Source organism: Trichoderma virens (assembly GCF_000170995.1).
Source record: "Trichoderma virens Gv29-8 chromosome Unknown TRIVIscaffold_72, whole genome shotgun sequence".
In the NCBI taxonomy this organism is placed as follows: Eukaryota; Fungi; Ascomycota; class Sordariomycetes; order Hypocreales; family Hypocreaceae; genus Trichoderma; species Trichoderma virens.
Window position 1 is genome coordinate 52660 of NW_014013677.1, and position 16309 is coordinate 68968.

Here is a 16309-nt window from a genome sequence, read left to right on the forward strand (position 1 = left end):
GATCGCTAGCAGGTAACTGATGTGCATATGAGAACCATTATGCTCATGTCAAGTTTTGTGAGCCTTTTCTGTAAACTTCCGCAGAGCCAACAGCTTCGTCTTGAACAAATAGACCCCAGACAAAATGAAGCTGTCAGGAGTGTTAACCTTGGTTGGACAGTTTCCACGAGATACTCGCCCACTACCTGGGCCTCTTGAGATCAACCCCGGATATCGTGCCGCTGATGGCGATGACGATTGTTTAATGCATGTTACAGAGATTAAACATGTCGGATGTCATCCCGAGATTGCGTAAGCTGCTTCTGTACGGAGTACTATGTACGTCTGACTTATAAGCAAGTGCAAGTATACGCTAGACTATTCCCGCCATCTGCCTCCTAAAATACACCCTGCTCTTTATCTGATACAATGACAACTCAACAAACTGTCAAAATCCACCCTCGGAAATAATGAAGGTATCGCTCATTGTCTGACTCGCCATGGAGTGCGTTGTAGTACCGCCGACAGCAGAAACATATAGATTGACACATGTAGTCGATGCAAGGCTGTAGAATGTCACCATCCCGTCAGTCCTGTCATTTCCTTGGTAGGTACCGAAATGTTGCCTTTTCTGAGGCCATCAGCTACATGTGCTTCTGCATTCGCCGAGGCAGATATAAATAGCCAGTGATCTACAGCTACTAATAGGCCTGATGAGATTTTCGGTGTTTTGTACTGGACTTTGATACTTCAACTGCATCACCCCTTACTCTGTGCAAGGCTCTATATTTGATGGCGCGAGAGCATCTTGGCGTTTCCCCTTCCGATGTCTTGGCAACCGGTAGTTTTGCATTCTACAAACCCAATATGCAAATAACCTCTTACAACGAAACACGAAAGAGGATGAGGAATGCCAGGCAATCACGTTCACTGAGGAAATGAAACACGAACTGAGCCGACAGGTCCCAGCAGCAAATTGCAAGGAGGAAGAGGAACCGATGGGAACCCCAGTAACCACGCAAGAGCTGAGAATGCCCATGTTGATATACGGAGCATTGCACTGGGAGAGAAACCCTTGAATAAAAACAAAAATAAAAGTAAAAGCTTTCGGCTTGGCTGCAAGCGGAAAAACTGAGACCTATACCATCTGTCGCTCGGAGGTTGGCTGCGATAAACGAGCTTCCGTAGCATCGCTTAGTCTTCTTTGGATCTCTTCGCATCTGCAACGTCACGCATGAGCGGCTTTTTAGCATGCGCTCCGTACGGAGTCAAAGTCCAACAAAGGACAGCACAAGCAGGCATCAGCCAACAGGGCTGTCGTAGTATGTCTTCAGGAGTCAAGCTTAGTGTCGCACCCCGCCACGTTAAATTGTAAGGGGCCGGAGGAGCCACCGCGTCTGATCTCAGATCGGCCTCTGCGCGGGAATGCAGGCTGCAAGTGTTCCCGATGGGTTTCTGGAACGTCTGTTTGAGCAGATTCTGCGGCGCTTTGTTGCTATACTTGGAGTTCTCTTTCATCCGATTTCCGTTTGAGGATGATGCTTATCTGTGCTCTCGACTCAGTATGAGATTCTGGCGCCAGGCTAGGGACCTGGAATAAGAATAATAGGCGGTAACGTGTATGTCAGGCAAAACTCGCAATGCGTCAAGGCGGTCACTGTTACCGACAATCGATAATTCCCCGTATCATGCTCAACTACCAAAACCACCTAACCCAGCTCGTCGGCCCTTCACTGCTACGTCGATAATATACTACGCCATATCCATGCCAGTCATTTCCCCAATTTGTCCCGGGGGCTGCTTTTGTTACAGAATAATCGTCCACATCTCGTGAGCCCAATTTCTCCAGCTTGCCAAATCCGGCAATCCTTGCTAGCTCTCTGTTTGGGCCCTGAGTTAGCCATCCTGGTGCGGATCAGGCCGCCTTAACATCCGGACATCGCGACCCCTCTCATCAACCTCAAACATAGCTTTGCCAACCAGAAGTGCCGCGCGTTATGCTACTGGCCAAGATCGTGGCCCAAGTTCCGCATTCAGATGACATGGCTGCCCCAAGTCTCCAACTACGGGGGCGGTGAGGTCCTTTGTCCGCCGCCTTGATGCATCGAGTAACACACACCGGGTGCTCATGCGAGAGCATTGTTATGCGCCGCGCCGGCGTCTAGGGGGTTTTGCGCTGGCAGTATCGAGGCAAACATGGGGTCTCTACAAGTACTCCGTAACAAGCCCTAGGTGAAGATGGCCCTGTCCCGATGCGGTGAGTAGGTACTATAGCATCTGCTCTTGTGCCCCCAGAGGACGCCGCTAAGGATGCAAGGCCTTCAAAGGTGGATGAAAGGACAAGTCGGAGGACTGGTATTGCGTTTGGAAATTTCGAAACGCCACGGTCTTCATGCCGATCCGCCACCTCGGCGCTACTGGAGCGGTGCTAATACATAGTTCGCCGTGGCCAGCTAATAGCATCTCACCTTTATCAAACGTCTCCTCCCCGTGTGCTGATCCAAGTGGGAAAATCATCGCATGATCGCCTCTGATCAACCTGCTCCCAGGCCAGTTCTCGCTTTCTTCACAGAGTCTGGCCCTGGCTGCTGAACGATGGGGCTGTTCAAGGTACGGGCAGGGGACACCTCAACCTTGCAAAAACCAAATTTCTCCCAATCCGAGCTTGCCCACAGCAATACGCCAACTTATGCAGCATCAGAAGAGGGCCCGCAAAAATGGGCGGATAGGGATTACAAGTCCTCTTATAAACCGGCATCGTCCGCGTCACTCAGATCTGTCGCGACTGAAAGCGCTTCCAGCCCTTACCAAAACCACAGTCCTTACCATTCTTCAGGCCTGGATGCCAATTCTGCCGCCGGACGGCTTAGACAAGTTGATCAGTTTGGATATAGCAGGTCTACCGATCAGGTCAGTTTGGAATCAAAGGCAACGATATCTATTGATCGTTCTGCGAGTACGAGACACTTGGAAGCACGAACCATCCGTCAATATCACATCCCGTATCCACGCGAAATACCGTCCCCAGCATCAGTCTCCAAAAACACTCCGACTTCATCTTTACTGGCACCACCTTTAACAAGCGGAAACGACATGCCGACTACAATCGGAATGGCGCTTGGAAGTCCGAGCCACCCTCCTGGATCTGCCGAGGCACCATGGCAGACTGCTGCTTCAACGCTTACGACTGTAACTTCCGGGGGAGATGCGCCGGAAGCCAATCCTAATCCCAATGGCCTGTCTAGGTCAATGTCGAAAAGGTGGAATCCTTTTAGTAGGACGAAATCAAAGCGATCTAAGCCGACAGAGACCTCGGCCTCGCGAGCGACGGGCACAGATTCGGGAAAGAGCATGGATCTTGGAAGTCGTGCCAATGGAGCGAGAAGTGGTGACGCTTCAGGAGTGGACAAGAGAGGCGCAGGGTCCGCAGCACGCAAAGACAGCTCAGGCAGCTTATCGAAACATCCGATTCCCGAGATGCCTGTGCTGCCAAATCTACGAGAAGGAGCGGCACCGACGCGAGATCCTCCCGCTCCGCCGCAGCTTCAGATTGAGCAACCGAAACAACTACAATCGCTTCTGAGTGTTGAGATTCCGACCATTGAAATGGAACGCTATAGCATCATGTTTGGAAACATTCTCCAGAAACAGCAGCAACAGTACCAATATTTTCTACAACTTGCTCAGGAGCCTCAACCACCACAAGAGCCGCAGTTACAGTTGGAACCTCCATCGCAACAGACAGAAAAGCTGCTAGAAGTGCAAGAGATTCCAGAAGTTCAAGTCTCACAGCGCCCTGAGGAGCCTCAGCGGCCTGCGCCCTCACCAAAGCCTCAGGGGTCAAAACCAAAGGAATTAGAAAAGCCTGAGGAGTCCCAGGAGTCACAACAATCCCCCAAATCTCTGCCGCTCCAGCCGTTGCAGCCGTTGCAGCCACAGGGGTCGCCGAGGCCGAGTTTGCCAGTCCGACGACAGATCAAAATAGACAGGCTAAACCTACCAGCGGCCAAGAGCTACCGGGATGGTTCTATTCCCGTCGAGATAGTTGTACCACGGAGATCGAGTTCGCCTTTGCCAGTACCAGAAAGCACACCATCAGAATCTCTTGCTGTGCCTGATCAGGCTTCTGCAGGCAATGGCCCTACCCCCAGGCTCTCCTCACGGAGACGATCCAACACCACTCCTGCTGCAGTGGTCAACTTTCCGACTCCAGCCATGTACAAAGTCCCGGCGCAATCGAGAAAAAGAACCACCTCAGTTTCTACCCCCTCTAACGACGAGCCATTACCTGCAGACGCCGAAACAACGCCAGAGCGACGCGAGCGCCTCATTTCCAAGTTCCATCGAAAAGAATCACCATCCGAGCCCAACATGCCAAAAGTCACTGACCAGTTATCCGAATCTCCTGCCTCTGTATCCACACCACCACAGCCGCGATCAATTCTCAAGAAGCCATCAGGACCACCGCCACCTCCTCCTACAAACCGCGTGGCTGAACCCATAGCGTCATCCCAACAAACTGCGCCTCCGAAGCAACACCAATCCCAACTGTCCAGAGCGTCTATCCGCACTGACGCAGACGAAGAAGAGGTCGAAAAGGCCTTATACGAGGCCGTGGAAATCTCCATTGCGCGCCAAATTAGCGTCTCAAGGCAGCAGCGAAGAATGCTGGTGCCTTTGAACCGTTCCGCGTCCAGGAGGGCCCCTGGTGAGCCTGCGCCAGATGCAGCGGCCAATATCACGCTGGGAAAAAACAAGCGAATTGTTGAGACGAGAACCGCGGTCCCCGTCTTGGTTCATCCTGCCAGTGGGACGAGTTCTGTACAAGGTGGCGGCTATCGAAAGAGCTCGCGTGTGGTTCTTGAAGGTGCATGACGGAACGACCTTTTACGTTTCTGACTGATGTATTCTTGTCTATTTTTTTTTTTTTTTTTTTTTTTTTTACCCTTTTATATTTTCTTCATCATCTTCATTTTCTTCATGATTTAGCCACCTAGCGTGCATAGCTAGCTACTCATATGCCCTCATTTGATTCCCTTTCATCTGTCATTTTTCTTCTCTTCACACTTGATAACCCGACTTTTTGAAAATTCCCTTCTTCTCTACTAGCATTAGTGCATAGCCCCATGGGCCAGCTTGATGGCGGATATATAAAATTACAAAGCGAAACACGACTGTGTTTAGCAGTCTTATGAAAACTTTAACAGAATATCATTTGGTATTTTTATAAATTTGTGTGCAAAATCGCAGTGAACACCCTCGTCTTTCCCATAGTGTGTGTGTTTGATACGTATTAGATATAGGTATGTGTGCGAGTTGTGTCTTCATAATAACCAATCTTTCAAAAGCAAACACCCCATTTGTTGCTGAAACATGACCGCATGCAACGCCAAATGAAACAACCTAATTACATCAACACGCAGCAGGAATTCTGCTTCTTTGCTTGCTCTGAATTTTGAAACACGTTAGCAAGGGGACCCGATAGTCACAAAGGGGGAGAAAAAGGTCAGGGGTTTGTCATACGATAAAACATTTTGCTCTGAGCGCTCAGGCCATCGCTCTTTGCCACCAAATCGTCAATCTTCTCTCCTCGCTGCAATACGCTCTCGATGGTCTTGTGCAGGACAATCTTGGTCTCGTCGAGCTCCTTCTGGATCTTCATGATGCTGTCGGCCTGCTGGGGGTCCTGGTACTTGGCGAGGTAGTCCCTCAGCTCGGGGAAGGGCAGGACGACATCGCCGTTTGCCCACGAGGAGCGCGGGTGCTTGGTGAGGAACTCGTCGACGACTTTGCTGAGGAGCTGGTGGGCAACTAGGGCGGGGTATTGGTGGTCGGAGATGATGATGCCGCAGACGCCCTCGGTGCGGCCGTAGGCGTGGAAAGTGTAGTCTGGTGATGCGTGTAAGTGGCTTGGAACTCATGGGCGGCAGTTGGTTTCTCGCCCCCCCTTTGGGGTTTGGCAAGGGAGGGAGGGTGTTGGATCGCGCACCTTGTTCTTCAACGTCTTGTCGTTGGGCAGGTCGAGTGCGCTCGGCAACGGTCTTTGCGAAAAGGGTCATGAACTCGCCATAGCTGGGGGATAGAAGATAGTCTCGTTAGTTGTTGTTTGGGCAAACGGTGCCTTGGAAAGACAAGGCCTGGCTTCCTGCGGGGGGACAAACTTGTTGCGTGTGAAGCGCGAGTATGCGCTCAGCTCCTTCTCAGCAACGATCTCGTGTGCAGGCTGAGAGTCGTTGCGGATGATCTATCTCGAGTAGCAGCCATGTTAGCCAACAGGGACGATCAGGCTTGAGGATTCGGTGAGGAAGACGAGGAGAAGGGCAACTCGAATGGACGTACGCCGATGTAGTGAAGCTTCATGATGGGCGAGATTTGTTGGGTTTGGTGAACGATATACTGGTATTTTCGCCTGGTTGTTCGAGAGAGGAAGTGCAAAGTCGTGCGCTGCGAGTGTGCGATTCGAAATTGCAGGCCAAAGGAGGGTAGTTGAAGAAGCGGGAAACGGATGCAAGTCGATGTCCAGAGAGGTTTCAAGTCGGAGTTTCGAAGGCGCTAAGCTAGTGGTTGGGATTCACATTCCGCAGGGATCAAATGGCCATTATCTGCCCCACGCCCGGATTTTGGGCTCAACTGGACCACAAAAGAGGACCCCGCTAAGTCCAGCGTGCGGCAGCAGGATTTCAGCGCTGCTTGGGCCAGCTGGAGCGCTGTAGTGGGGCGGTGAGTGACTCCCTCCATCCACTATGGGCGGGCGACTTTTAGTGCCTGATGCGTCATCCAAACTTCCATCAAAGAATAAAATGGTCGGAGGGAACAGCTAAGCCTGAAAACACCAAAGCTGTAGATTGCGGCGTTCTTTTTTGTGTTTGTATCGACTGCGTTTGCTCGATTTCTGGATCACTACTACTCTCAAACACCAAATTGACGTTGGACGAACAATGGCCTCAGCTGATCTAATGAGCGCAGAGGCCGAGTGGAGGCAGCAATTTGCTGCTATGCAGGCGGCCCTTGCTAATCTCAAGCTGCCTCAGAATAACATCAAAGCGCCCGATGCTGATGCCGATCTGGACGACGACGACTTTGGCGGCTATTCCTCCACGACTAGTGGCCACGACGTTTGGGACTTCATCTCTGACGAAGACGAAGAGTACTACAGCAGCGATTTTGCAGATGAGGGAACCGGTGCGGCCGCTGGTGGTTTTGGGGCCGAGTGGCTTGCCACCAAATGTGCTTCCATTGCAGCCAAGAATGGCATGTCTCCGGATGTTTTCCAGTCTCAAATTGTGAGCGTGCTATCATCTGGCCAGCCTGATGATGAGTTGCAGGCGCATCTCACTGATTTGGTTGGGTTTGATGACTTGGATTTTATCATTGAGCTGTTGGGACACAAAGATGAACTTCTTGCGTCCGCTTCGACTCACCACGAAGAGCCGGAAACCCAAGGACGGAAACTTTTGACCAAGGCTCAAAGGGAAGAGGCCCTTCGTTTGCGAGATTACCAGCACAAGACTGCAGCCCTCGCACCGAGTTACGCCAAAGAACCTCAGTACCCTCACGTTTACAGGGCATACAATGCAGGAAACACCCTGAGCGCTTCTGGCAAAAAGTACGGCTTGCCGCTAGGTAGTGAGCGTCTTCAGTTTGAAAAATATGAAGAATATTTTGTGCCGGCTGGGAAGAAAGGTGTACCAGGACCAGGAGAGAAGCTCATCAAAATTGCGGACTTGGATGGTCTTTGCCGCAACACATTCAAGGGGTACAAGACTCTCAACCGCATGCAGAGCTTGGTCTTCCCGGTTGGATACAAGACGAGTGAGAACATGTTGATTTGTGCTCCGACTGGTGCGGGTAAAACTGATGCTGCCATGCTCACGATTCTTCACACCATTGGTCAACATGTCCAGCCAAATCCTATTGAAAACCCCGAGGCGACAGAATTTGCTGTCAACACGGAGGATTTCAAAATCGTCTACGTCGCGCCCATGAAGGCTTTGGCAGCTGAAGTCACCGAGAAGCTAGGCAAGCGTCTTGCGTGGCTAGGCATCAAGTGCCGAGAATACACTGGTGATATGCAGCTCACCAAGGCTGAGATTGTCCAAACTCAAATCATCGTCACCACCCCTGAAAAGTGGGATGTCGTCACCAGAAAGGGAACTGGAGATACGGAGCTGGTGCAGAAGGTGAGGTTACTCATCATAGATGAAGTTCACATGCTTCATGATGAACGTGGAGCTGTTCTGGAATCTCTGGTAGCCCGAACAGAGCGGCAAGTGGAAAGCACTCAGTCGCTTATTCGAATCATCGGCTTGAGTGCTACCCTGCCCAACTACGTCGATGTTGCCGATTTTCTGAAAGTCAACAAGTACGCTGGCCTGTTCTATTTTGATGCTTCATTCCGTCCTGTTCCACTGGAGCAGCATTTCATTGGTGTTAAGGGCAAAGCTGGATCCAAGACTTCCAAGGATAACTTGGACAATGTTGCCTTTGACAAGGTCAAAGAAATGCTGCAGCGCGATCACCAGGTCATGGTATTTGTGCATTCCCGCAGAGACACTATGGTGACGGCAAGGATGCTTCACCAAAAAGCGATTGAGCAGTTCTGTGTTGATCTTTTTGATCCATCAGGACACCCTCATTATGGTCAGGCGTCGCGAGATATTGGTCAGTCCAAGTCTAAGGATATTCGAGATCTGCTCTCCAAGGGTATCGGTGTTCACCATGCCGGTATGGCAAGAGCAGACAGGAATCTTATGGAGCGACTCTTTGCAGATGGTGTACTCAAAGTTCTCTGCTGTACTGCTACACTCGCTTGGGGTGTCAACTTGCCTGCTGCGGCGGTCGTTATCAAGGGCACTCAGGTATACAGTGCACAAGACGGTAAATTTATTGATCTCAGCATTCTTGATGTGCTTCAGATCTTTGGTCGTGCCGGTCGTCCTCAGTTTGAAGATACTGGTATCGGCATGATCTGTACCACTCTCGACAAGCTTCCACACTACTTGTCAGCCATCACGGAACAGCAGCCCATCGAATCGAAATTCTCGACAAAGCTAGTCGACAATCTCAATGCAGAAATCGCCCTGGGAACTGTCACGTCGATTCCAGAAGCCGTCCAGTGGATAGGATACTCGTATCTGTTTGTGAGAATGCAGAGAAGCCCAATGACTTATGGTATTGAGTGGGCAGAGATACGAGATGATCCGAACTTGGTTCAGCGACGCCGCCAACTGGCGATACAGGCTGCCCGAACTCTGCAGCAATCCCAAATGATCATCTTCAACGAGAATACTGAAGAGCTCCGCAGCAAGGACATTGGTCGCATCGCGAGTCAATACTACATCCTTCACTCGAGCATACAAGTCTTCAACACGATGATGAACCCTCAAGCTACTGAGGCCGATGTCTTGAAGATGATTAGTATGAGTGGAGAGTTTGACAATATCCAGTCCAGAGATAGTGAAGCAAAGGAGCTGATGCAGTTTAAGGACATTGTCCCTTGTGATGTCGACAAAGGCATTGACACGCCTCAGGTAAAGACAAACATTCTGCTGCAGTCATACATTTCCAAGATTCAGCCGGATGATTTTGCTCTCACCAACGATATGAACTACGTTGCCCAGCAATCCGGCCGAATTTGCAGAGCTTTGTTCATGCTCGCTCTCAACCGTAGATGGGGCCATCAGTGTCTGGTGCTTTTGACCTTGTCCAAGTCAATTGAGAAGAGAATTTGGCCGTTCCAACACCCTCTCCACCAGTTTGAGCTCTCAAAGCCGATCCTAAACCAGCTCGACTCCAAGGAGAATCTGACAATCGACACCATGAAGGAAATGGAGCCTGCAGAGATAGGAAGCTTGGTACACAACCAAGGCGCTGGAAAGAATATTGCCAAGATACTCAACAATTTCCCAATGGTCCACGTGGAGGCTGAGATTGCACCCCTCAACCGAGATGTGCTGCGTATCAAACTATATGTCATTCCGGACTTTGCGTGGAAAGATCACATCCATGGAACGTCGGAATCTTTCTACATATGGGTCGAGAACTCGGAGACTTCAGAAATTTACCATCATGAATACTTTATTCTCAACAGGAGAAAGCTTCATGATGAGCACGAACTGAATTTCACCATCCCTCTGTCAGACCCGTTACCGACGCAGATCTACGTTCGAGCAATTTCTGATCGATGGCTTGGATCGGAGACGGTAACCCCTGTATCCTTCCAACATCTCATTCGCCCAGATACGGAAAGCGTATACACAGACTTGCTTAATCTTCAACCACTCCCCATCACGGCACTCAAGAATCCTGGATTGGAAGAGCTCTACGCCAAGCGGTTTAGCTTCTTTAACCCGATGCAAACTCAAATCTTCCACACCCTGTACCATACGTCAGCAAACGTTCTTCTGGGTTCTCCGACAGGTAGTGGAAAGACTGTAGCTGCTGAGCTTGCCATGTGGTGGGCATTCCGAGAACGGCCCAAGTCCAAGGTGGTGTACATTGCACCAATGAAGGCCCTGGTTCGTGAACGTGTTATAGATTGGGGAAACCGTCTTGCTAAGCCCCTGGGCCTCAAACTGGTTGAGTTGACCGGTGACAATACTCCTGATACAAGGACTATCAAAGATGCAGACATCATTATCACGACTCCTGAGAAGTGGGATGGTATCTCTCGTTCTTGGCAGACCAGAGGCTATGTTAGGCAGGTCAGCTTGGTGATTATCGACGAGATTCACCTGTTGGCCGGTGACCGTGGTCCGATTTTGGAGATTATTGTTTCTCGTAAGTGCCCTCTTTTCATCCCTAGAGAAACAGACTGCTAACTTGTGCTAGGAATGAACTATATTTCGTCGTCGACGAAGAATAAAGTCAGACTGCTTGGCATGTCGACAGCATGCGCCAATGCTACTGACTTGGCCAACTGGCTTGGCGTGAAAGAAGGCCTCTTCAACTTTAGACATTCTGTCCGTCCTGTCCCGTTGGAGCTTTACATCGATGGGTTCCCAGAGGTTAGAGGCTTCTGCCCGTTGATGCAATCTATGAACCGACCGACGTTTTTGGCGATCAAGAATCACAGTCCTGAAAAGCCTGTCATTGTATTCGTTGCGTCTCGTCGACAAACTCGCCTTACTGCCAAGGATCTGATCAATTACTGCGGTATGGAGGATAACCCCCGACGTTTCCTTCGGATGGACGAGGAGGACTTGCAACTTAACTTGTCGCGTGTGAAGGATGAGGCTCTAAGAGAAGCCATCAACTTTGGCATTGGCCTCCATCATGCTGGTCTTGTCGAGTCTGATCGACAGATTGCAGAAGAGCTTTTCTTGAACAACAAGATTCAAATCTTGGTGGCAACCAGTACACTTGCATGGGGTGTAAACCTGCCAGCCCATCTTGTCGTTGTCAAGGGTACTCAGTTCTATGACGCCAAGACCAGCGGTTACAAGGACATGGATCTCACAGACGTCTTGCAGATGCTGGGACGAGCTGGGCGACCTCAGTTTGACAACTCTGGAGTGGCTCGCATCTTCACACAAGATGCCAAGAAGGATTTCTACAAGCACTTTTTGCACACCGGTTTCCCCGTGGAATCAACCCTGCACAAAGTCCTGGACAACCATATCTGTGCCGAAATTTCCGCGGAGACCATTATGAATAAACAAGACGCACTCGACTACCTGACCTGGACATTCTTCTTTAGACGACTTCACAAGAATCCATCTTACTATGGGCTGGAGATTTCGGCTGAAGAACACAGCACCATTGCCGCTCAGCAGCTGGCCAACGAGTACATGATTGACATGGTCGAAAAATCCCTCGAGGAGCTCGACGAGTCCAAGTGCGTCGAAGTCTTCCCCAACGGAGACGTTGATCCTACTCCCCTTGGCAAGATTATGAGTTACTACTATCTATCGCACATGACTATCCGGCATCTCGTGCGCAACGCCAAGGCGAACGCGAGCTTCTTGAACGTCTTGTCGTGGATGTGTCACGCAACGGAATACGACGAGCTCCCTGTCCGCCACAACGAAGACCTGGTCAACGAGGTGCTCTCGCAGAATCTTCCTTTCCCGGGCAACTCGTTCAACTTGCCCATGTGGGATCCGCATGTCAAGTCGTTCCTCCTGCTGCAGGCGTTCATGTCGCGCATTGAGCTGCCCGTCACGGATTACGTTGGTGATCAGACCAGCGTGCTCGACCAGGCAATCCGTATCATCCAGGCCTCCATCGACGTCCTCACTGAGATGGGATTCCTCTCTAGTTGTCTTCAGATGATGAAGCTCCTCCAGAGCATCAAGTGCGCCAGATGGCCCACCGATCCACCCGCCTCAATCTTGCCTGGCGTGGAACCAGACTCGACAAAGGATGATACGACGCTCGCAACAATCAGCACTTATTCACAAGATCAGGTCACTGCGTTTGCCAAGAAGCTTCGCGTTCCGTCAAACCTCCAGGCCCGCTTCAAGCGCGCCGCATCGATGCTCCCCAACGTCTCCGTCACCGTCACCGATATTACTACGCTTTCACTCGCAGTAAACGTCAAGCGTCTCAACCCCCTCGTCGACCGCGACGCACGTATCTGGGCACCAAAGTTCCACAAGCCCCAGACGGAAGGATGGTTCGTCATCATCGCAGATGTCGCCAAAGACGAGGTCATTGCTGTAAAGCGTCTCGGCTGGGGTGGTCTCTCTGCAGGCGGCGCAGGAGGAAAGAAGTCGCTCGGCCAGGGCTCATATCCCTCCGCACGAACGGTGCTCAAGTTACCCGAGCCCAAAGCCAAAGAAGCTCGCAAGCTAGATGTCATTGTCGTGAGCGATGGATACGTCGGCATGGAGCACAGAGTTCTAGGAGTGGATATTCCAGCTCCGCCAGCGGTGGATGATGATTTGGACAAGGGAAAGTCAAACAAGGCAACAGGAGGATCATCAGCATAAAAAGGCCCGTAGAAAATTTGTAGCAGAATCTATGCAAGACCTGCATCAACATGAGAATATTAACACGTCAAAGTCGTACGCTACCCCTAGGCTCCAACGGGAACAAACACGTAGCAAGCCAACCAAGACAGCGAGTATAAAAAGAAGAAAACACAAATCAAACCATAGCCCATAACCCGTATATCCCGTACCATAGACCACAAACAAAAACGAAAAAAAAAGGAGTACAAGCCATGTCTCGTGAGAGCTCTCTTTCCCAATCCTCTGTATAACAAGCAAACAAACACCCTTCGGGCAAGACGGCCCTCCTGTCGTCCTCTGCCTCCGCCGTCCTTTCCAGCCCGTCCGTACATTGTATCCTGAACGCCAACCAACCTTCTAAAGAGTTCCATATGAGCAAATAGAGAAAAAAAGAAAAAGACGTAAAAGTGAGATGATACAACCACCTCCAAGGTCGTCATCAGAGTTACCGGGGAAAAAAAACTCTGAACGGCGAAGCCAACGAATTTAGCAATGAGTAGCCGCAATAAGTAGGAGTCCAAGTGATCATGAACAGTCATCTAGCAGCAACTGCTCCGCCGTTGTTTCTGCTGACTCTCGGCTAGCTGGTCCTGCTCCTGGGTAGATCCAGCTCGGTCGATAGTCACAGCGGGAGAAAACCCCGGAGGAAACAGCCAGCTCCGCCTGTCCCGTCCAATGCGGAAGCTCCCCCTGCCATTCATACCCTCAAAGTATCCTCCGTCCATACCGGTCTCGTACCCGGGGGTGTTGGGGGTGGCCGTCGCTTGGAGAAGGGCCTGCTGCATTTTGCGGTTCTGCTCGACGAGCTTCCGGGCTACGACGCGGAAGACCTCCTCGACGCCCTCGCCGCTCTCGGCACTGATTTCGTGACAGGCGTCCCAGCCAACCTCCTGGCCCCAGAAGCCGGAGCTCCGCTTAGAACTGGGGCTCCGGGGTTCGACGCCGCCCATTGAGGGATACGAGTAACCGTTGCTGGGCGTGGCGGTCGGGGGCGGCGTATTGCCGAGGCCGGGGGCTAGATTCTCGGCGACGTAGGCGATGCAGCGCTCAAAGGGGACCTGGCGGAGAGAAGGATCGCGTGCAACGATGTCGGCCTTTGTGCCGACGACGTGTAGGACGACGTCTGAGGGCAGGTTACGGCGTAGCTCGGTGAGCCACTCGCCCATGTCGATAAAAGATTGGGCATCGGTGATGCTGTAGCAGAGGATGCAAGCATTGGCGCCGCGGTAGTATAAGCGGGATATGGAGCGGAAACGCTCTTGGCCGGCTACGAAAAGAGTCAGAGTCAGCATAAAAATGTTATGCAAAATTACGTGATTTTGGCAGGGGAAAAGAGTCATCATCGGGCTGGAAGATGTCCAGGCAGCGCCCAGCAGAGCAATGGCAGGGATGCACAGGGAAATACGACAGCAATACAAAGCAGCAAATGCACATACCCGTGTCCCAGATCTGGAGGCGCACAACAGTGTCGGAGTCATTGTCGACCACGCGCTTGGTCAGGAAACTGGCGCCAACGGTGGACGTTGTCTGGGCGGGATTGAAAGAGCCTTTGCAGTACCGCATCACAAGGGAAGTCTTGCCCACGTTTTGGGCGCCCAGGACCACGATCTTGGCCTCGAGAGAAGACGACATGGTTTACGGAAAGGCTGGCACAGGCGAGGAGGAGAGGATAAAGATAAAAAAATCTTGATCAGGGTGCGGTGGAAGGCGAGGTCTGGCGAGAAGAATGAAGCGACGGGACGAAAAGCGAGAATTCAAGGTTGGACGAGCAAAAAGATGAAGGACGGAATTGATGGCGCGCGGGTGGGTCGAAGAGGTTGCTTATCGCATTGTCGATCGCGTCAGCGTGCTCGGAGACGGTGTCGGCGAAGATTCGAGGGACGATGCGATGGCATCGTTGGGTGAACAGCGACGACACGGGAGAGGCGAGCGAGGAGGAGGAGGAGGAGGAGGAGGAGGAGGAGGAGGAAGAGGAAGAGGAAGAGGAAGAGGAAGAAAAAGGATGGCGCGCGTTACTCTTGCATGGAGGGAGCTAAACAGCTAGTGGCGCAGTGAATAGAGTTGAGTTGAGCCCCTCCAAACGGCCGGCAGGGCAGCGGGTGTGTTTCGTCGAGGACAAGCCGGTGATGGAATGAGATGAGATGAGGCTATTCCGGGTTCTGAGATGTAAAGAGGAAAGGTAGACGGATGGAGGAGGTGCATAATAATACCTGACCTAAGCAAAAGCGGTGGTGAGAGGAGGAGAAGCAGACAGGACGAGATAAGAGCCGATAATAGGCCATGGTATATCGTGGAGGTGCAGATGGAGTCGGGTAACATGCAGCGGAGATGGAGGGGGGAAGCTTTAGCGGGCTTAGCGGTCTTAGCGGTCCGTTAGCATCGCCATAGCGCTGACACAAGCGCAGCGAGGTCTGCATGTGCCAGGCAAAAGAGAGGCTGCAGAGCTACCCAAGGTCATGTTTTTGGTTGGAGATGGTGCAATCCCCGGCTATTTGATGGTCAGATGATTGTGGGAGCAAAACAAGGCCACGCTGCGTGAGAGATCAGACGATGGAAGAGGACAATGACAGGTCAATAACATATTCATTGTTGCTCAACAATAACTAGAAGCCAACATACATGTGTACATGTACGTAGCATGGACCTCACCTATATGCACGCACACTGAATCATAACAAGACTCTACATATCAACTACGGCATCTTCTCATGAGAGGCAAGGCCACATAAATCGTTACAGCTGTGAATATAAATCTCATAAGCCCTTGGCTTGACTGAACTGATGATGCACAACACAACAGATCAAAAGGCGGAGGCCCAAGATGGGGCCAGTTGCAGATTGCCGCATTAGGAAATCCACGTCTCCGCAAAGACACCCTGGTCAACGGCACTTTTTGGAATTGACGCCATCTCGGCATATACCGGATGTTTAAATGCAGATACCATCATCAGCCCTCAATCTCTAGTATAGTTATCCAAGAGTTTGCCTAAATCTTCCCGGGCCGGCATTCAGATACTGATGTGATCCCTCAGAGTCTATTCCCTTTCCGTATTGGCATCCCCATTAGAATCTTTGGTGATTCCTCGAACAATACTTGAATGAATCTCTAGTTGTGCGTAAAGAAATCGTCAAATTTCCCTAGAATAATAGCCATCCGAGTCTTCAAGTTACCGAATGTCCATCAATACGGATAATGAAGCACAGCCATCTCAGACTACGCATAAGGAAGAGATGGAGCTACCAGAAGATCCGCTCACGAGTACAGACCAGAATTGGGTGAATATACTTGCAAGACCCGATGCAAAATTAGAGACGAAGATATTCGACAGTTTCAAGAATAATATTACTCAAGAAGATTATGTGCCTACTAGTAAGTT

General features: G+C 51.1%; 4 protein-coding genes across 4 annotated transcripts; 2 read left to right on the plus strand and 2 right to left on the minus strand.

The window, feature by feature from the left end:
• Positions 1-2574: 2574 nt before the first annotated feature.
• On the plus strand, positions 2575-4854 carry TRIVIDRAFT_70329 (uncharacterized protein; the record flags this gene model as incomplete). Its single annotated transcript, XM_014100035.1, has 1 exon — positions 2575-4854. One exon carries the CDS (start codon positions 2575-2577, stop codon positions 4852-4854), a length of 2280 nt encoding a protein of 759 aa, XP_013955510.1.
• Positions 4855-5172: 318 nt separating this feature from the next.
• Positions 5173-6447, minus strand: TRIVIDRAFT_78433 (uncharacterized protein; the record flags this gene model as incomplete). Its single annotated transcript, XM_014100036.1, has 5 exons — positions 5173-5427; positions 5503-5868; positions 5969-6051; positions 6141-6223; positions 6319-6447. The coding sequence occupies 5 exons, from the start codon at positions 6337-6339 to the stop codon at positions 5387-5389; spliced, it is 594 nt and encodes a 197-aa protein (XP_013955511.1).
• A 470-nt stretch (positions 6448-6917) lies between these two features.
• On the plus strand, positions 6918-12911 carry TRIVIDRAFT_70327 (uncharacterized protein; the record flags this gene model as incomplete). The annotated part of the gene is made up of 2 exons (XM_014100037.1): positions 6918-10758; positions 10810-12911. 2 exons carry the CDS (start codon positions 6918-6920, stop codon positions 12909-12911), a joined length of 5943 nt encoding a protein of 1980 aa, XP_013955512.1.
• Positions 12912-13471: 560 nt separating this feature from the next.
• Positions 13472-14564, minus strand: TRIVIDRAFT_51945 (secretion-related small GTPase; the record flags this gene model as incomplete). Its single annotated transcript, XM_014100038.1, has 2 exons — positions 13472-14199; positions 14369-14564. The coding sequence occupies 2 exons, from the start codon at positions 14562-14564 to the stop codon at positions 13472-13474; spliced, it is 924 nt and encodes a 307-aa protein (XP_013955513.1).
• Positions 14565-16309: the final 1745 nt, after the last annotated feature.